This window comes from Cynoglossus semilaevis, chromosome 10 (assembly GCF_000523025.1).
Source record: "Cynoglossus semilaevis isolate Cse_v1.0 chromosome 10, Cse_v1.0, whole genome shotgun sequence".
In the NCBI taxonomy this organism is placed as follows: domain Eukaryota; kingdom Metazoa; phylum Chordata; class Actinopteri; order Pleuronectiformes; family Cynoglossidae; genus Cynoglossus; species Cynoglossus semilaevis.
Window position 1 is genome coordinate 1930181 of NC_024316.1, and position 20124 is coordinate 1950304.

The 20124-nt window shown below is 38.9% G+C and overlaps 3 protein-coding genes across 5 annotated transcripts in view; 1 reads left to right on the forward strand and 2 right to left on the reverse strand.

Moving 5' to 3' along the window:
- The window catches only part of LOC103384507 (piezo-type mechanosensitive ion channel component 2), a 25600-nt gene extending 9950 nt beyond the window's left edge, over positions 1 to 15650 (reverse strand). Inside the window, exons 1-30 of the mRNA XM_025059673.1 lie at positions 14348 to 15650; positions 13083 to 13178; positions 11805 to 11906; positions 11647 to 11692; positions 11027 to 11186; positions 10713 to 10932; positions 9942 to 10155; positions 9409 to 9574; positions 8920 to 9024; positions 8723 to 8764; positions 8487 to 8625; positions 8183 to 8367; positions 7070 to 7336; positions 6236 to 6344; positions 5956 to 6077; positions 5556 to 5615; positions 4707 to 4855; positions 4461 to 4625; positions 4299 to 4340; positions 4174 to 4206; positions 3962 to 4071; positions 3688 to 3863; positions 2779 to 2955; positions 2493 to 2657; positions 2191 to 2391; positions 1847 to 2051; positions 1452 to 1553; positions 1186 to 1351; positions 294 to 537; positions 123 to 219 (exon numbers count right to left, since the gene is read on the reverse strand). Of these exons, the coding sequence (XP_024915441.1) occupies positions 123 to 219; positions 294 to 537; positions 1186 to 1351; positions 1452 to 1553; positions 1847 to 2051; positions 2191 to 2391; positions 2493 to 2657; positions 2779 to 2955; positions 3688 to 3863; positions 3962 to 4071; positions 4174 to 4206; positions 4299 to 4340; positions 4461 to 4625; positions 4707 to 4855; positions 5556 to 5615; positions 5956 to 6077; positions 6236 to 6344; positions 7070 to 7336; positions 8183 to 8367; positions 8487 to 8625; positions 8723 to 8764; positions 8920 to 9024; positions 9409 to 9574; positions 9942 to 10155; positions 10713 to 10932; positions 11027 to 11186; positions 11647 to 11692; positions 11805 to 11906; positions 13083 to 13178; positions 14348 to 14411 (4129 nt within the window). The 5' untranslated portion in view covers positions 14412 to 15650. The remainder of the gene's footprint in view (positions 1 to 122; positions 220 to 293; positions 538 to 1185; positions 1352 to 1451; positions 1554 to 1846; positions 2052 to 2190; positions 2392 to 2492; positions 2658 to 2778; positions 2956 to 3687; positions 3864 to 3961; positions 4072 to 4173; positions 4207 to 4298; positions 4341 to 4460; positions 4626 to 4706; positions 4856 to 5555; positions 5616 to 5955; positions 6078 to 6235; positions 6345 to 7069; positions 7337 to 8182; positions 8368 to 8486; positions 8626 to 8722; positions 8765 to 8919; positions 9025 to 9408; positions 9575 to 9941; positions 10156 to 10712; positions 10933 to 11026; positions 11187 to 11646; positions 11693 to 11804; positions 11907 to 13082; positions 13179 to 14347) is intronic.
- The window catches only part of LOC103384526 (ER membrane protein complex subunit 3-like), a 629629-nt gene that overhangs the window by 465300 nt on the left and 144205 nt on the right, over positions 1 to 20124 (reverse strand). The window lies entirely within an intron of this gene.
- The window catches only part of gnas (GNAS complex locus), a 28094-nt gene continuing 17968 nt past the window's right edge, over positions 9999 to 20124 (forward strand). Inside the window, exon 1 of the mRNA XM_017035767.2 lies at positions 9999 to 10133. The gene's annotated coding sequence lies outside the window, so the exon portion shown is untranslated. The remainder of the gene's footprint in view (positions 10134 to 20124) is intronic.

The window sequence follows — 20124 nt, forward strand, 5'->3', positions numbered from 1 at the left end:
TTCAAACGTCTCTGTACAGACGTTATCTCCTTCTCTGCTCATGTGTGGAACCGACACAATACAAAAACAAACGTGGGCATTCTGTCTCTGGATGTCTGATGGCATCTGTGCTCATTACTTACGGACGTCGTAGCCTTTGATGGTGCAGAACATGCTGAAGGCCTGAATCAACCAGCAGCCGTTCTTCAACAGACTGTCCAGGAAGGCACACGAACCCAGCTGGTCACAAACACAGCAGGGAAGTTAGAATTAACAGTAAAAGAACGAAAGGGAGAAAAAAACAAACTACTTACAGACAGTAGGTTTTTCATAGCGATCACAAAGCAGGTGTAGCCAATGAGCCAGTCCCACAGACGCAGGATGTATTTGACCGGCTGCATCAGCACACTGCCTCCAAACAACATGAAGTAGAAACAGGCCACCAGGTATCCAAGACAGAAGATGTTGATCCGAGTGGTGCCGGTGATGAAAATGAGGCAGAGCACCAGCCAGAAGAAATAACTGAACACAAACACCTTCACCATGTCCAGGTAACACCTGAGAAGGAGACATGACGATGACAGGGTTTTTTATGTTGACATTTTATTAGTTAGTTACCAGTCTGTATTTGTTGAAGGTTAACGTGCTTTGAAACTTCTTATGATTTACCATGTTTTAATTATTGTACTATTTGGAGTAAATCTAATTCATATGTAGTAAAACTTGAATTCAAAAGACAAAGGGAAAACAAATGCTTTATTTCTGGCCTTAGTTTTACCATAAGTTGTAAAATTACTGTCGACAACAAAGATAGGCTGCAGCAGAAAGTTTAATAAAATCCATAAACAATGGGACCAATCTATCTTGGAAATGAAAGATGTCTTTTAGTGCTTATCCAGCACTTTCACTTTACCAGAACAGCTTTCATGGGTTTTACAACAGACATAAATTAACGATCTAATTCCATCCTTTAATGCACCTAAAATGACCACAGACTCTTAGTTTGGTGGACTCTCAGTTCTCAACCTGCAGTTTAACGGCGCAAGTAAACGGGTGACGTTCATAACTAGGTGCTTTGTATTTAGTTTCAAGCCTTTTCTTGTTGTTACTTAATGTAAACACTGAGACATCCCTTCTTGATGACTTCTTAAGGTGTTGATAACAATTAAAAAGTAAAAAAATGAGGTATAAGACAACCGAGCTGACCTGCAGTGAAGGAAGTTATTGACAGGTATGAACTGGTTGAAGGAACAAGGGTCCAGACTGCGGCTGATCTCTACGTTGTCCCCAGCCAGGAGTCTCACAGCTGCACGGTTTTCCTCCTCGAAAACCTGCCACTGCAAAGACGAGCAGAGCAACAGGAGGTGGTCATCTGCAGAGGAAAATGGAGAAACAGGCCCAAGTGACCAATCACATACTGTGAGGGATGACAAAAATGTAGGCGATGAGAAAACAGGTAGAGGCGATCTCACATAAGATGAATGAAGGATTTGGTCTCATGGCAAAGTCAGGAAGGTAAAACCACTTGATGACATTTGACGTCAACGGTTGACCTGCAGTTCTCCAAGGATAATCTGAGAAGTAAACAGAAATATCTGCAGTTCATAAGAATTATAACAGTATATTACAGCATTACGTGTGCAGTAGTTGTATTATGTAGTTATGTAGTCTTATTTTACACCAGTAGAAAAAAAAGTCAGTCCACAGCAAAACTAACTGAAAGGCAACTTCATTTAAACTTGAACTGAGAGTTCTTTGGTTAAAATCCTTTAACAATCCCTCTTTTATATATAATCTTTACCATAGCAATACGTGAAAAAAACACTGGCCATTTAAGAAACTATCAATATTACTTCAATTTCCATACCAACACAGAATGCAGGGGGGATGCCAATGCAGAGCAGGTACTGGAAAACCATGAGTCCTGCTGTAAAGCAGCAGTATTTAGGCCACACCTCCCCGATAGCTTTCCTGCGTCTCCGCAAGATGACAACCAATAAGGCACAGGAATGGAGCAGAGCATAGAAGTCCATCCTCTGACCTATCACATTGACTGCCACAATTAAACTGATCTGAAGAGAGAAACATAGAGATAAGTATGCTGCACCACAAATAAATCTGGACCCTAGTGTAAAATAACAAATGTGGCTAATATATCTTTGGAAAAAAATGCCACTTTTTTTGGCTCAGATAGTTACACTGTAAGATTACCTCCAGTCCAAATTTGTAGAAGCAAAAGTTTATTAAATATTTGATGCACGGCAAGACACCATGGTCCAAGTGTTGCCGAGTTATCCCCTGGAAGATGATGCTAAAAGGAGGAGCCTTGAGGTTGTTGTGGAGACGGAAGTAAAGTTGGTGGCGATGAACTGTTGCCTCAAATGCCAGCAGTGCCAACACGATCAGGTGGTTCTGCAACACAACAAAAAATCTGCACTCATCTCAAATAAAAATGAGGAATTTGAATAATACTGAGTCACATACTGAGCGTTTGACTAAAAATGGAGACGTACCCTAAGACAGGGAAGGATCCCGCCCTCGCACTTGCGCAGCGCTCCACACCAGTAGACTGGATCAACAGGTTCAATGTAGAGCATAGACCTCCTGAGCAGCTCCACCATGTTGGCCCTCAGCTCCACTTCTTCATTTAGGTCTGAGCTGTTGGACGGAGCCAGGCCCTGAGAGACGGAATGAAATGATCTGTCAGTTTTATCGACTTTCGTATCTATGAATACAGGACGACTGTGTAACAAGTCCCACAGTGTGTCTACTGTATGGGAGTGAGGTATGCTCACTCACAGCAGTGCAGTTGGAGGAGTAATCGAGGGGTTTGATGACTTTGAGCTGATAAAACATCTTGCACACCACCATGACGCAGGCCCACACAGCAGAGATGTTGCTGGCCATCGGCCTCAATCGTGGAAACGGCAGTGCAAACACCCACAGGACCAAGAACAGCAAGTTCATGAGAGAAACCTGGGCGAGTGAAAATTTAAAAAAAGTAAATACATTAAATAATAATAAACATATGTTTGAATCAGACTCTCTGGCAGTGTTGTCAGAGAGGGGAACTGAAATCTGTTCAGGTGTACATTCAATCCATGCGGTGATGTTCAGACACAGCATCTTCAGACTGATTCCACCAAGGTTCACTGCAGAGCGCCACAGGAGATGATTCCTGCCTGGGGCCAGACTGTTTACCTCCTCTGTCTGAGTGTTATCAATATTACACTCACTGGTCAATGTGCTGCAATACTGTTCTGTGCTTTTTGTTTTCTTTCTGGTCACTAGAGCAAAGATCTGAATTGATCTGTGCAGTTGTTTGGTCAAAGTGTGTCTGTGTGAGAGTGTGAACGTGAGCAGAAACAGCCACACACACTGTCCTTTGATTATGACCCATCACCATAGTGAACAGGGGGCAGTGTGTGGGGACCATGCCATGCTCAGTGCACCTCAGTGACATCTGGTGGCAGATGGATTCAAACGTGTGACCTTCGAGACTAAAATCTCCTTCTTTATCCACCAGACCACCACTGCATCTGAATCTCTTTTCCATTTCTTACACGGAACTATATTTTCTCTTGCTCTTTAAAAAAAGCTCTTACATCGCCGTTAGCCGTAAACCTTACATTTCTAATCAATAAAGTTTTTCTCTGACATCAAGTTTTCATACAGACACACTTTACATGCACACATTAAACATATCACCTCTTGCACTGACACCCAGATAATACCAGAAGAAACTATTTTCAGGCTGTGAAGTTCCAACAGTCTCCAGCACAGTTCCTGGAGCCTGTGGATTCCAGACAGAGCCTGAATGATCAGCAAACTGGCACGGTCCACAATTATGATCCACTTGTTCTCTTGATCATTGGTCACAGATCCTGGAATGGAAAGAAAAGTGAAGATTGATAAGAAAAAATAAGGGAAAAAGTAGGAAACATCAGAAGGAACAACAGATTTGGTTCTGGGCTGCTGTTACCTTCCTGTCTTGTCTCTTGCTCTTCAACTTCTCCGTCAAAGGAGCTCTGCAGTTCAATGCTGTCCAGAGTCTCTTGGCTTTTTACACTTCCTATTTGGTCCTTCACTAGTCTAAGGATCACAGAGAAGGTTGTTATGTGATTATTAGCTTTTCTTCAGAAAAGAAGCTTAGAAAGAGTTATATTCAAAGGGTGTACAATGTAAGAAAAATACTTTTTCTGAAGCTTTTCAATGTTTTCTTTGATGCTGAAAAACAAAATAAAGGCAGATGTAAAATATTAAAACAAATTGTGCAGTATTTGGATGGGCATTCATAGTAATTCAAATGCAGCACTTACATGTCAGATATCATATTGACTGAATTTTGGAGTTCTTCTGCTCTGGGTAGGGAAAACAGAGTTTCGTAGTACATCAAAAGTCATTATTTCATTTAAATTTCATGACATGAGTGACCTTATCTATATTTTTCCTTTCTGAAATGTTGGTTTTTGTCGTCTCACCTTGTGGTTTGTCTGACAGGTACATTTTCCAGGTCGGTGAGAGTCAGGAAGTCTGCGTTAAAGTAATGCAGCTGGAGAATACAAGCTAATAGAAACGCAGCAGGAAGGAGGATACGTGCAAACAACTCCACCGTGTCGTATCGCTCCAGACCGATGTCACGAAGACTGGAGAACAAAAATCACTCATTCATTTTTGAAAAACTGACAAAAACAACGTTCTAAAATAAATAACACACAGAGACTGACCCTTCCTCTGACATGCCCATGATCTGCCTGAACAGTCCAGACACACTCCTGAACTGGTACATGTAGATCACTATCAGCACCACCATGGAGTAACCAACCACCACTGCCCAGAACGTCTTCAGGACACGACGCCAAACGTCATAACGGATCTGTAAAAAGATGCTTTACTTAGAAAATGTTTTCAATTTCAAAATTATATTTCAAACTAGAATTAGTGTATGAGGCAAACAGGTAAAAAACCTGCTAACTACCATGCTTGAAAAATTCAATTTTCCTAAAAGCTTTCTTGTTCTATTAGATTTAAATGTGAACTCAGACTTGTGCACTCCTCTGTCTACCTTCATTCTAATTCACGATTGCACACTGCAGCATGTTAATCAGCAGTGTGCAGCAGTGTGCAGCAGTGTGCTGTCTGAACAGACATGCTTCATTGTCTTTCATCACCTCTGCAGCCATTAGTCCTTCCTGTAAGTGCCTGCTGTTTCTTTAACATCAGCAGAAACTCAAGATGAAGAAGAAACACCAGGAAGACGGCTGAACGGAAAACGGCTGTTTCAGTCATAATCAATAGTTTTAACTGTTAAATAGTATTGATGGCTACAGGATAGAGTGTGTTTCTGTGAGAGATAACACAGTTATTGAAACTCTACAGCCATTCTAGACCTATTGCACACATATTAGTGTTAAATGAGTGACAGGTGATAATTTAGGAGATAACACATCACAGCGTTAAGTGAACGTGACTTTGAAACTGCTTCAAAATGCTACTGAACATTAACTTGTTTTTTACTTGATTATTGTTTTATTGACTTTATTATTTGTTTTAACCCTGACATAAACATTACTCACATGATAGAGGACGACACAGAATAAGAAGAGAACAATGTAGAGGATCTTGTAGACGACCACCTAAGTAAAAAAAAGTTAAAGATTTAAAAATGTAGCAAATATCATATGTACAAAATATGATTGCGTGTTGTTTTTCTTCATTCAAATGTACAATATATTGATATAAATATATATAAAATAATAAAAATATTATGAAGAATATATATTATATAAACACATACTGTATATATATATTTTACATGTTTAGCTCAATTTAGCTATTTTATAAATTCCTGTACATTCATATTAACCTCTATAAAATATATATATTTTTAATCCAGCTTTTCAACTCCCTTCTGTGGAAATACCTGCAAAAAAACTCAAGATCACAAACCCTTTTTGTCACCCTGTCAATAAGTACCTTTCCAGAGAAGCTGACCACAAAGAACATGGAGCAGCAGAAGAGTATCCAGTATTTCACCAACGTCCCCTTCACTCCTGAGATCAGCATCGTTAACAGAGGTGATGGTTGATTTTCCTCCACTTGATCAAGTCAGTCAGAAATACGGATAGAAGAGCAGAGAGGGGAGGGGTCATGTTAGTATCGTGTGCTAATACATGTTCATACTTTCACTTTTAAATGAAATCTGGTCTCTAACACATGAACCTTAACCCAGACCAACAAACAGCACATTAGTTACATGACATGACTTTGACTTCATCCAGAGACTCGTCCTTTAAGCTCTGCTCCTCCTTCCTCTCCACCAGCTGCTGCCGAAACATCAGCCAAAAGCTGAAGCTGTAGAAAACCTGCAGCACACACTTTATTATAAGTACAAAAAACATACAGTTTGCAGATTCAATGTAGTCATTTGTTCATTCCAATCAAGCTGAATGTTTAGTTAGTTCTCTGAATGATGACTATTTTGAAAAGCTGCTGTAGGTGGAACTTTTGTTTAATACAGTGAAAATGAAGCTTTTAATGATGGGTTTATAGGATCAGAACAGAGCAGTTCCTTCAAACACGGTTGTGACTTTTCACAGCCACATTTTCAAATGGGCCGACATCATGAGCAGATCTGAGACAGTGGTGCTCAGGCAGCTAAAAGGATTTCATTGTTTTATTACGTTCCATCAGAATTTAACACTGCAGTATTGTGTAAGATGCCAGTGGCAGTTTAATGTAGTGAATCTATAAACCTTCACAGTCTTGATGAGGCCAATATCAATGGATATTGATAAAGCCATTACTCTAACAGTGAAGGCCCAAAAGGAGTGAGTGAACTACACGGGAGCAAAATAACTCCTTTGGAATGAATATCTTCAGAATATAAATCTGTGTTTTACCGGATATTAACACTGCTACAAACTTCAGGGCTTTTTCAATAGAATTTAATGTTGATTTTTGCAAATAACACAAAGCACAGTCTATGGAGTTTGACGATGTAGGAGTCAGTGCTGTGTCTGGGCAGCGACTGGGTTCTTCAGAATAGTAAGCTATTAATAAATACGTTAATAACTAATGGATAGTTGACCTTGGCTCCCAGGTGAACGCAGGGTGCAGGGTGGTAACCGTTCAGGTCGAAGTCCACGATCACAGCAGGGGGGAGACCCGGGTACAGCTCAGACCGGCTCAGGCGCAGCCCGCTCAGGAAGCCCAGCACCAGCAGGACGGTGCCATAGATGGCCAGGAACGGAGCAGACATCATGGCGTAGCGCCGTCGGTCTCTCATCATCCAAATAATGCAGGACCAAACCAGCAGGGCGAACGTTAGCCAGTTGTTGTAGGTGATACTCCACACCTGGGCATTTATATTTACAAATTACAAGTTAAGTCTGTAGAATTAGCTAAATGGCTTAGTATTTGTTCAGCTTTCTGTGATTACGTAAATAACTCTTCGTTTTTCATATAGTCAACAGCTAATGGACGCTCTCAAGGGTCGCATAGTTTATTCTTTTTATAATAGTAAAAGTAAAATTTCGGTTGAACCGGTTATTTTTCTTCTTGTGTGGGTCAAGAAGTTTATTGTTGCTACTGTAATGAACGAGAGACGCTAAAAAATAAAAAGCTCACCGGCGACCGTTAATTTAAAATGTAACGACGACTTAGTACGGTACAGTATCTACGGACGTCGATGAAACACACTGTTAACGTGTAAAAGAAACGTAACAGATATATTTAACAGTGTCTTCGATGCATGTTCAATGTAGGTTCATTATTTACAGCGGTAAATATTAATTATATCTCTAATTTAATTATTTTCTAATGAGTAGAGAAATAGTCCCAGTAGGTGGCAGTCATGTAATTAAAAGTCTGACAGCCAAACTAACAACCCACTAATGGAGTTGGAATGGTTTTACAAGATCGAGCTCCAGAAGTAAACTCTTTGAATGTAATAAACTTCTCGACTCTCGACACTTTCTTTTCTTACGGAACACAATTCTGAGATTATACCAGGTGGATTATAGTTCTTAAATTAAACATGTTGTGGTTTAAGTGTCAAATTATAAACTTTGGTAGTGTACTGTGGTGCTGTACTGCTGTGGTTTGTTTACATGTATTTCATATATGCAGTAGCCTGTCTTCAACAAAGATTTAAACGTGAAAGCGGATGAAATATACATATGGATGAATTTGGGTAAATTACCATCATGATGATCAGAGCACTGACATAGCTGTGCTTTTGTACCAGCTGTCCAAAAACGACCAAACCACCTGGTCCTGATGGAGGAGGTGAGGACACTGCTGGACTCTCTGCGACTTCCTCGTCCTCCTCAGTCTTCTCACGTTCAAGTTCCCCTTTCCTATCGGCATCTTCCGGACTCTCTGTCTCTACACGGACCACAGGTAAAACATATTATTGTTAATACTCAGTGACTTGTAATAGTAAATCAGTCTACGACGGTAACAAAAGTGATGGTTTATAGATTAGAATAGATTTACTTAATTACTTATACTGTTCGATGGAGAGTCTTTGTCTTCATACTGTGGTGGAGCAGAACAGTTTGTGTAACCAGCTCCTCCTAAAAGAGATCCCAGGTCATTCATATGGAGATCCTGCCAGGAACTGCTGGTCATTAAAATCATTGGCTGAGAAAACAGAGTAAAAGTGCATTTAATTATGACAAGAAAAACGTTTTTTTTTTTTAATGGTATTACAGCTATTTAGCTTTTAAAGACTACTTACCTCATCAGGCAGATATGTTTCTTCATCTGTGCTGCTCAAAAGCTGAAAAAATAGTGTAGTTGAACGTTAAACAACCCCAATATGACTAGAAATGTCACAGCACTAGACATGTGTATATTTTTTTATTATTGTTTAGCTGATGGCTTGTTTGGAATCTATTGACACTGACGCAACAAATATTTATAAATTCAAATCACCTCCTGTTTATCTCCTGAAATGTAGATGACCCTGGAGAAGCTGGGAGGAGCATCTGGACTTTCTAGTGGACTCTCACATTCTTCATCTTCTTCGTCAACATTATCCTGAGGAACAGAGTGTCTGTGAAAACCCTGTCATGTAAGTTAAACCATGTACATATGATGTAATGTTGTTGAGTTCAAAGAACAGCATTTACACAAAATACATCTCTACATTAGCTGTAGCATTAAGAGCAGTGGTACTTAACATCAGCATAATTAAGGTACACTGGACATTAGCCTTTGAGTTTGAAATTCTGCACCCCCCCGCCCCAAGCACTTAAGAGACATAAGAGACACATTGATTGCAGCCCAGTTGGTGCAGAGGTTGTAGACCTTTGGTACACTAACATCGTGCCACCAGTAGGTGTTTGATTGCACGAGTTGCACCAACAGTTGTCGTTACACACACACACACACACACACTCAGACAACTTAAATTAAGCAAACCATTTCTGTCATGTGAACCCATTTGTGCAGCAGAGCCACCAGTGTGTAGTAGAGCAACAGCAGGACAAACGGATTGATGAAGTCAGGCCAGCTGACATGTGGGTGCAGACCGAGACTGTGGGGGTCTGAACTGTTGGTTCTGATGACACCCGTCATACCAAATAACCTGTGGGTTGAATAAAGACAAGGAGAGATGGTGAAAAAGTAGTGTTTTCTAACTCTTTGGAACTCCAGTATATTCTTTTCAATCTGCCTCATACATGGGATAATATGATAAATGCTGAACTGAAATGACTGTTAACTGAGTGACTCTTGGCAAACATTGCAGCGTAAGGGTATTTTACAGCACATGTTTTAGAGATGACTCACCTTACTCTATAGTGAATGCAAAACTTATAATGGAATCTTCTAAAAGCTTTTGTCTTTTTGTGAGATTGTTAACATCAATGTCAACACGGACTTGTTTTGATATTTATTTGTAAAGCACCGTGTGTGTGTGCAGCTTTACTTGACTTTATCTATATCGGTGTTACCTTGCATAGACATCGTCCGGTGGTACAATCTGTTGAGATAAAGGCAGCTGGTAGAGGTACAAAGCCATCAGATGTCCTGCGCTGAAGATGGCCATCATCACACAGAGGGAACTGAAGAGGAGCAGGCTGAGAGAACGGCCAAACACCCACCACCATACCAGTCCCAGAAATATCCCAAAGTACACACCTGAGGTGAGTGAGGGCAGGATAATACCTGCAGACACACACAATTACCCCATCACATGATACTACTCTCCTCCAAAAATGATATATATTTTGTACTAAGTAAAACTAAAACAGTAAAACACCGCAGTCAACCAAAGTTCTGACTAACTGGGCAAAATTCATGTCAACTATAAAGAATTATTGAGGAGGAATTGTCAAGAACAAAAGTCAAAACAGATCTCTTTCTGTTGGTTTTACTGCGTGACTTTTTGAACACACAATGTCTACTAGTTTTGGTGTTCTACATCGTAGTGTATTCCAGTGAGTCTCGAGCTCTCTTTATCTACGTGGTTTATAGGCTTCTGTGTTTGAGATCAACAGTTAAGTAAATTTGTTTATTCTGGGGACATTCTTTCAAAGTTGACCACAGGAACAGGACCACCTGCTATAATGGGGTGGGGTCTGCCACACTAATCAGCCATCACCATCATATTTTTCAGTTAATACTGGAATGTTGAGCACACTTGTATCTGTTTGCTTTTAATTTGGTATAAAGGACAAAGTGTCAGGTTTGAAGGATGCTGTTTCTCCTCGGACATACTGTACCTGCCAGACCCAGCAGTAAAGTCACCACCACTTTCCCTGCTGTGTTCATTATTGCTGACAGCAGCAGCCGCAGTCCAGCTGCAAACACTATGAGCTTCTGAACAAACTGAGGTGGAGTTGCTTGAACTGGCACAGTAGTCTCCTCCGAGCTGTCAAAGGAGGAGCCCTCTGTGTCACTTCCTTCCTCCGACTCTGACTCCACGTCAGAAGTCTCCACTTCCTGCAAGTTCCGTATAATTGTTTTAATTTTTTTTTTTTTTAAACAAAACACATTTCATAACCTGAAAATATTTAATGAGGTCGCTTTTAATCACCTCGGGTTCAGTGGGGGGTATTCCATTTTCATGGAGACTGACTTGGGGAACAGGACGCAGTAGTTTTGTGCAAAGTCTCAGGATAAATGTAGAAGAGAACAGGAGGCCCAAGTCTGGAGCAAGGAGACGTACAGTGTTCCCTGGATCCACTGAACTGAACCTGAAAATACAGACAATAAGTATTATTACTGTGTTGGAATGAAAAGCAAGGATTACTAAGGAGGATTGATTAATGTAGACAGGGATAGGTGGGAAGGTTCTTACTATTTATGTTGTGTTTGCTACATTAACAACAACCATTCAAAGTGGAGTGGTGTAAACAACTCTTATATAACTCTGTCCTTTAGGTGGAATATCGAGAACTAATTAAATGTTGTTCTTCATATGCTTATACGGCGTACTCTGTAGCCATGAACGTTGATTGATCAACCAATTAAACTTAAACAAAACAAGATTTGCCAATTTTACAAAATCAATGAAGAAATTGAGTAGAACGACAATTGTCAAGTGAGTTAAGGAGATGAGGCAACTGGGTGATAAACAAGTTGTTTGGACAAATCTGTCGGAGTTTCGTGAACTTTATCTTTAAGTAACTGTACATGAAATATGTGAACTGTTACCTTACAATGCCCACATGGTAGAGGATCCCATCCAAAGGTCCACTGACTGTTGAGAAAAGACAAACTCTTTAAGCCATTTGTTTTGTGGTTAATTCACTTTTTTTAAATTGTGTGTTTCATTTTATGTTCTATTCTAATTATGACAAGTGAGCATTTACCTTGTGCGGGAATGTAGGAGAAGGGAATCTGCATGAAGCATTGTAAGGCCAAGAATATCACACAGGTGTAAATGATTATTCGCAGGAACTTCCCTGTTTTATCTAAACACAACAGAAAAGAGTGAGACACATGTTAAGTTTGACATATATTTAGGCATATTGAGTTTGTAACTTAATCACAGTTCACATCACATCCTGGAACTAAAAGGGATATGGATAAAAAAGCTTAACATTAGCTGACTCGGCTAATGTGCTATTGATGTTTAGCATTTTTTTTACTAAAAGCTTTATTTCACTTAAACCGTTCTGCTTCTGTAAAAAAACGTTTACATCTCCACGTACACACACATACGTGCACAACCACACACATTGGTGAAGTCACAAATACCCACGGAACAATAGACCACACACACACATATATACACACAGGATGTACACACACTCTTGACCACTTAGCCCAAGGATAATGAGCTCATGTAAGTGAGATTAATATAACAGTGGCTTATGTGAACATTTCAAAGACGGGCAGAAAATGCAAACAGTTTCAGATGGAGTGATGAGAAGAGAAGGAAAGACAGGAAAATGCCGTCAGAACGCTGACATCACATCTCTTAATTCCTAACTGTAATTACCAGGCTATCTATAATTGATTTGACCGTTCCAACCACATCCCCTTTACAAAGTACTCCGAGGGAGGGATGAATATGCTTTAATTCGTCCGAATGCAGTGATCAATACATACGTACACCCAGCAGACAAACACACTCTATTTAAATCTGTGCTGCTGTATCAGCAGTCTATTTTTTTATTATTTAATGTTAAACTTTTTCAACATTTTAAAGTTTCTTATTTACTTTAACAAATATTAAGTATTAATTGGACAGTTTATGTTGTTGAAGTATAAAGAAAAAAGTGCAAACACAGTCAAATGAACAAAAAGATGATGTTTGTAAAGAATTACATGTCATTTTACTTTAGCCAAAACATTATTTGATATTAATCACATTTTATAGACTTGTAAAACAGATCCAGATGCTAAACATTTTGATTTACACACTGAATGTCACTGAAATACTTACTATAAAATATATTAAAAATGTTAAGGTCAAAATGATTTCCTTTTCTGCAGTTAAGAGATATAAAAGAGAAAATTATTTTTATCATTTATAGGTGTTTTTATTACTATAACCGAAACAATTTTCCCTTTTTGGAAATATGTTATCTACTATAACATAGTTCACGTTTTAGAAGTTTGAAGGTTCAATTAAATTAACTCACCTTTCATGGAGACAAGGCTGGGGTTTGGCATCAGAGGTAGGACGAGCAGGAACGTGAAATACACGACTGACAGACCATTGTAGCGGAACACTGAAGCTGAGAGGCAGAGGATGAAGACAACACTTCACAGTTACACTGTTGTTTTATTTAAAAACTATGCTAAATAAAAGTTATTTATGCCAATTATGATTAGGTCCCTGTTAAAAAAAATTCTTCTTTAACAACATGTTCAACGGTTCTTCTGGTTTAGCATTTCCAGGCAGTTAGCAGTAATCTTGTTTGAACTGGTACTTCAAATAAGAGTCAACATTATTTATGCAGCAACAGAAAAGCATTCTTATTCAGATAAATATTTACAGAAGGATCATACTCCTATATTCCCTCTAAACTAACTAGATGGGGAAGTGGAAACCAAAAGCGTTGTTAAATTTTACACTACCTTCTTATTTCGAAAAAACGTAGCATTTATTATTTAAAGTCCCTTTTATACTACTCATTAGTGCTGATTCCTAGAGACTATAATTCAGAATAAGATTTGCATAGACAATGTGAGCAATGTTTATTAATAGTCTCGTATTACAGAAACTATTTATCATTTTACATGTAAACATCACCAGTTTTTAGTCATACATTATGAACTGTGTCTACCTAAAAAGTGTAAAGTGAGAGGATTCATCAGTACGACTAATCTCTAAAGTCCAGAATTAAGGTCGTGAATTAAGGAACCACTGATATAAAAAAATCTAAAAGCATTTATTCTGCCCTACTATTTTTTCACATCATCAACATTTTTGAACAGTTATCTTGCATTCTATGTTCAGATTGACGTTTTATGGCAGTAAAACAAACCTTTGTAAAGGCCTGTATTTAACAACATGCTCTAAACACAGAGATCACGATAACTTAAACCCTGAAGATAATTTTTATCATTTCAGAAAGTCCAGTGTTGACACTCGCAAAGTTTAACCTTATATTCTGTTAATTGGACTGTTTTTCTTTTTTTTATACTTTGACTCATTTTTCTTGATTTACAAGAATGCAGGGCACAAAACCATCATATAATATATTTTATAATATTATATAAAATATCATATAAATATTGTGCCGACAACTACAGATAGATAAACAAACTTCTGCAATGGAATGAACAAAGCTGTAAAAAAAAATCAATCTAAACCATAATAAAAAGATCCGAATTTTAACCACTGTCCTCACAGACACCATAAATGTAACTGCAAGAATAAAATGAGCAGCTGTCAACTCACCAGCCAACAGCAGCATTGGCAACAATAAGTTGTAGAGCATTCCAACCACAAGGTCCCCCGCCATGTCTCCTGTGTTCCAGTGACACCCACCGCAGCTCCGTTAGAATCTGTTGTCCTCCAGACGTGTGCACACGGACATAAACGCTTCAGCACTGTGAAGGGAAACCCCGACCTCCTCACACATGTCTCTAAAAGAAAACTTCTTCCCCCTTGGTCAGAGCATCCTCCAGTGCAGCAGAGAAAAAAGAGGGAATACGGTCCAACACATTCAGACTATAACAGGACAGAATTGAAGACAGTCAGTCAGTAAAGTCAAAAACGAGATAAGTGAGCGAGGGGTCCTGATGTAGAAGTATGTGAAGAGCACGAGTCCCTCTGATCTTTGCTGCTCTCTTGTCACACCCTCCTTCCCCTAGCTCACCTCATTCGCCTCCCTCTCTCCCTCTCTTTCTTTCTCTCTCTCCCAGACGTAATGGTTTGTAACCCATCATCTCTGTTACTATGCTTGTACCGAGGCTAATGTCACTCGGGAGAATACCCATAATCACTATACTACTAAACAAAACATGCTTCTAAATACACAAATCCTGACACGCAGACAGATGTTTCACACATACTCTCACTGCAGTCACTCTTAGTGTGCTAAAAATTATTTTTTCGGAAAAAAGGTGTGTTTTTGCTACTCCTGTGGGAAACCTGGGCTGGATTATCATGGTAAAGTCAATACCGCAGTCTGAAATGTTATTGTTTGAGACTGAGATCCTGATACTCACACTGGCTTGTGTTTGTATTGTTTCAGCCACATCAGGCTGGTTCATCACATTTATGCTGCGGGGTGAAGGGAAGTGTATCTAATATTCATGGCTATGAGGCCATTAAGAGCTGGTGTGACTATACGGAGGAATAAATGATAAATGCATGATAAATGCAAGGACTGAGATTCAGAAAAACAGCTACATTTCTTTCAGATAAGGAGGGTAAATAAAAACCAAAATCAATTGAGCCAACACTTACCTGATAAGTCGTTACTGCTATTTTATATTAATTCAATTGAATTAGAGTGTGAAAAAAAGTTGCTTTCTTAATACATTAATTTTCTTCGCTGATGGTCTGTTTGTAACTTAAAGAAATAACACCATAAAAATGGTAAATAATAGAAATAATTGAAATCCATTAAAATTAGGAATATGAATTTACAAAACAGTTGGTAAATACTGTTCAGACAGTTTGGGTTCTGAGGTGAAGTGTAATTGTTTTTAATCAGGTTCATTAAACACATTTTTATCAGCTGATCTGTCTGTTTGTTACAGAGCGTTGACGTAACTGGACTTCACTGTGTGTTGCTTTATATGCATCATCCACACAACAAACGAACATAATTCACTTGTTTCACTTATTATGTCATATTATCTTATGTTTACTCTTCAACAAATATCAAAAATGCTGTTTTTCTTAAAATAAATAATTTGAAGTCTGTGATTCATCCTGCAATGGGGAAATTCAAAGTGTGAGTCTTTCCTTTTTTATATATATATTGTTAAGAGAAAAGCAGGAATAAAAGAGGAAGACCTGAGAAGAGATAAAGGGGTGTAATGAAATTGGCTATTGGAGATTATTGGTGCAACAGTGAAAAGTTGAGGAGAGATTGTCTTCTGTCATTACTTGTAAAAAGAGAGATGCTCAAGAAGACCTTTGTCTTTCCACAACATATAAACTATAGTGAATGTTTTGGCACAAACCACTTGAAATCCACGTTAGAAAGTGCTTGACTCCAATGTAATTGAATAATTATCTCATATCTCTTCATTCATCACAACACTGCAAATTAACTAGAAGTTTGCAATCCTTGTTAACTAACGACCAAAGCAACTAATGAATTCATCTGTAGAATATTGCCGATGATGCTCCTCTGTGGGCAGATAAACCTCTTGACTCTGTGAGAGGGGGAAAAAAACCTACTCAATTACTGCTCAGCAGTGGATCTAAATTGATTATTATGAGAATGAGTGCTGAGTAGGCAGCTAACATTCCATGACAGTGCAGTTAAAAAGAACAGTGAGCGGACGTGCTGTAAAACTGTAAAAAGGTCTTGTGTAGTGATCCAGGAGGAGCGAGTGTGTGTGTGTGTGTGTGTGCTGTAGTCAACGTATTGTTTATGGTGAGACTTAATCACTAATTTTAGGTCCTCTGAACTAAAACCTCATGAAAAGTTTATAAATTAAAATCCTACCAGGTGGGAAATAGACTAGAAACTTTTCATGAACACGCTGTAACTGCTCCTAGTTAACTTATTAACCAGGTATAATACAGTTAAAATCATACAGAAAAAGAAGTGTATTTATATATTAACCTCTGAACAGTGGCCTATCTAACTTACTGTTGCACTTCATGCATGCAGTCATGGACAACACACTGTGCTGGAACTGCTGAAGTTCCAACCAAACCTCAGAATGAATAGGAAACGTGACTAAAGTGGCTTTGAATGTGTTGTTGTTTTTGCCAGATGAGCTGGACTGCTACAAGTCCTGAAGCAAAAGTATTTACTGAGCTGCAGTGCTCTTAGTAAGGACACCTTGTAAATACCAGAGGTCAGGAGGAAGTACCTATAGTGGTTTGTGCAACTGTAGTTACATGTATTACAGTTTCAATATGCAGAAGAGCATCTGAATACACAACACATTCACACTTGAGGCAGATGATTACAGCTGCAGAAGATTGAAGAACCTAAAACTGGAAACCTCACCTGAACTGTTGATTGATCATTTATGCGTTGGCTGATTGTGTTGTAATGATGTAAAGCTCTATGAGTGAGGCTGGCCCTCCTTGAGAGGTGACAGATCAGTTGAGTGGATGTGCAGAACTAGCAAAAAAAGAAAAAGGTGGCGTCGGAGAACATCTAGACTAGCTAAGGCAAAAGAGACTGCAACATGGTCATTATTTTACAGAATAATGAAATGGGGATTTTTTTGTCAACTAAAATATTAAAACTTGTATTTGAAGTTTGCAGGGTTTAATAATTTTAATTGTAACTTTGTCTAAACATTTTTTAAAAAGTTGTATATATTGTATAAAGTAACACAATGTGCATTCAGACCTAAGATAATATGACAATTAAAGGGCTCCACAAAGGAAAAAACAGAGAGTTACTGAGTAGTTTCATCTGTTAGAAAATTTCCATTCAGTGTAAGACATGTTGTTTAACACAACAAACTGCAATCAATTTAGCAGAGGGTCAATACAGCTCAGAGACTGTGTGTGAACACACCAACACAGCTAATGTTTACAAAATAAGTAGAGATCTGCAGTGGAAATTTTTCATTTGAGCCGCTGTGAGGTCTGAAGCACTGAGCTCCACTTTTGTCACAGATAAAGGTACCATCAGTTACATTTGATATATTACTGACTTGATGCACACTTAGAGTTCCAGTTAACATAAAAAAACAAGCAGAGAACAGACTGTGGCTCTAATGTTCATGTTTGCCTCGTAGATGAGAGGAAGCTCCTCAGGGATTTTGATCTCATGCTCCTGAAAAACACAGGATCAGCTCAACACTTTCTACTAAAGTCCACCACAAATCCCACAGGATGGGGCCAAGATAGGTTTAAGTACAGAGCTTAGCAAAGCTTTCAGTTCACTCACCGATGCTTTTCTGTGTCCACTTCCTTACATTGTGTTACAAACACTGCTGTTGAAGTCGCTCATGCTAATCGGGTGGAGACAAGGGCAAGAAATTAGCAGGGATTCAGGAAAAATGACCCTTAAAACCTTTAAGGTTGATGTTAGCTGTGCACAAAATATATATATTTTACCTTGAATCTCCCAGACACATAGGCAGTAGATTAATATAAAAGATTAAAACATGTTTTAATTATTGTCTAGGTTGATACGTTATATGACAAACAATATTTTTTTCAAATCTTAGAATCCACAATGAACCTCTGGTATTGCGTTTAAAATGTTCCAAGTTGCTGTGAAACATGTTGAAATTCCAGGTAGTCATAATATAGAGATAATTAAATACAGAAAAGAGAGGAGTTATCTCTGTTATCTTCTCGGTCACATTGTATAGTTTGTCTTCAATTATTACAGTTAAAACAACGCGAAATATGTGATAAGCATGACTGCATTTGAATAAAATATTCCTGAGCCAGAGTTCAGAGTGGACACTGCTGCCATCTAGCGATGTTTAGATCTCACTACAACGTTTTAAGCCCCCGAAAAGAAACTCCAAACGTTCCTTTATCTGTCTTGTGTCTGCACAGTCAGGTAGACCAACTAATTGTTTGACTGTAAATGTAGCTGTAAAATAAATATCTTTGTTTGACGGACAAACATTATACATGTTTAAGATTTGGAATAGATTTGTTGCTCAATCATAAAAGTATTTGTGAAACCAATTAATTCGTAACGTACATATTAGTTTTCGTTCTGTGCTCAGTGTTGAGAAGTACTGTGTTTTATTGGTTATTGCTGGGACAAACATGACAGCCTAGTGTTTACCTAACTTGACTTAGTTCCCTTTAACCAATGTCTGACATTTAACAAGAGTAGTTATCAAAATAGTTATATAAAACTGAAATATTAGAAAAGCTAAAGCAAGTAATATATAATTACACTGTCTTGACACCCTTTGCCACGGCAGGTCACATTGTAATAATTATATTTGTTAAACCAATAACAATTGTGATGAGACATGTAAAACACTCTGCAAAGGTCAAAACTCTGTAAAGAAACAGTGATTTTCTAAAGTAAATATGTGTCATTCACCCAGGTACACAACAAAAAGTACTTTCACCTACGACATTTAGTACTGATTATTACATTTTGTGTGCTTGCTTGTGATACACTAAATGCTACCGTGTTTAGGAAGTCGTTCCAGTGCTACGTCAGTCGGTGCAGCCTGTGGGTCGTTTCCTCCACCCTCCATATCGTGTTTTCAGCTCGTTTTCTTTGAAGGGGGCGCCGTTTTCTCCGCAGAGCTTGGCCGCCGACGATGCCCCGCGCCCGGGCCACGTGATGAAGGTCGGCGGCCTCTCCTCTCCTCCTCTGGGTTCTTCCTTCCCATGGTTCAATGAGCGCTGTGTGGCCCCACCCCGTCTCTCGTTAACGCTGTCTTTCACCTATACATACGAACTAACTTTGTCGGAGAGCGAGACTCTAACTCACATCGAAAGAAAATGAAAACGTTCCAGAATTGAATTTTGAATTTTTGTGTGTGTGTTTCATAAACAGTAGACAGGAGGGCAGCGACCTTCGATGTGCTGCTGACACAAACCACGAATTTTTATGAATGTAAATACACGAGTCTGCAGCATATTTGGACCGCCCTGCGTCCAACAGTATGTGTTCACACGTATATTAGTGTGTTTATGTTACCATGCATATGGACAAACTGTATTTTATCAATTTCTTATTGACAACAAATGGGTTTTCAGATTTGGTCACCTGTCTTTTTCGTACCTTATTTTTTGTTGTTGTTGTTGTTGCTTTTTCCCCCATCCTGTTAGTCTGATCTATGAGAGCAGAGTGTGTCGGTGCGCAGTTTTTGGAGGCTCGGTTGTGATGTGAGGGGCTGATAACATTTGAGCAACAAAAGAGAGAGGGGGAGAGTGAGCGAGGGAGAGAGAGAGTGAGCGAGGGAGTGAGAGTGAGAGAGAGAGAGAGAGAGAGAGAGAGGGCCCTGTGAAGGAGAACACAGCTAAGGAACAGCCATCACAAATAAGGACAAATCGGGAGGTTCTTAGTTCTTTCGAAGTCATATGTAACTGAAGGGAGT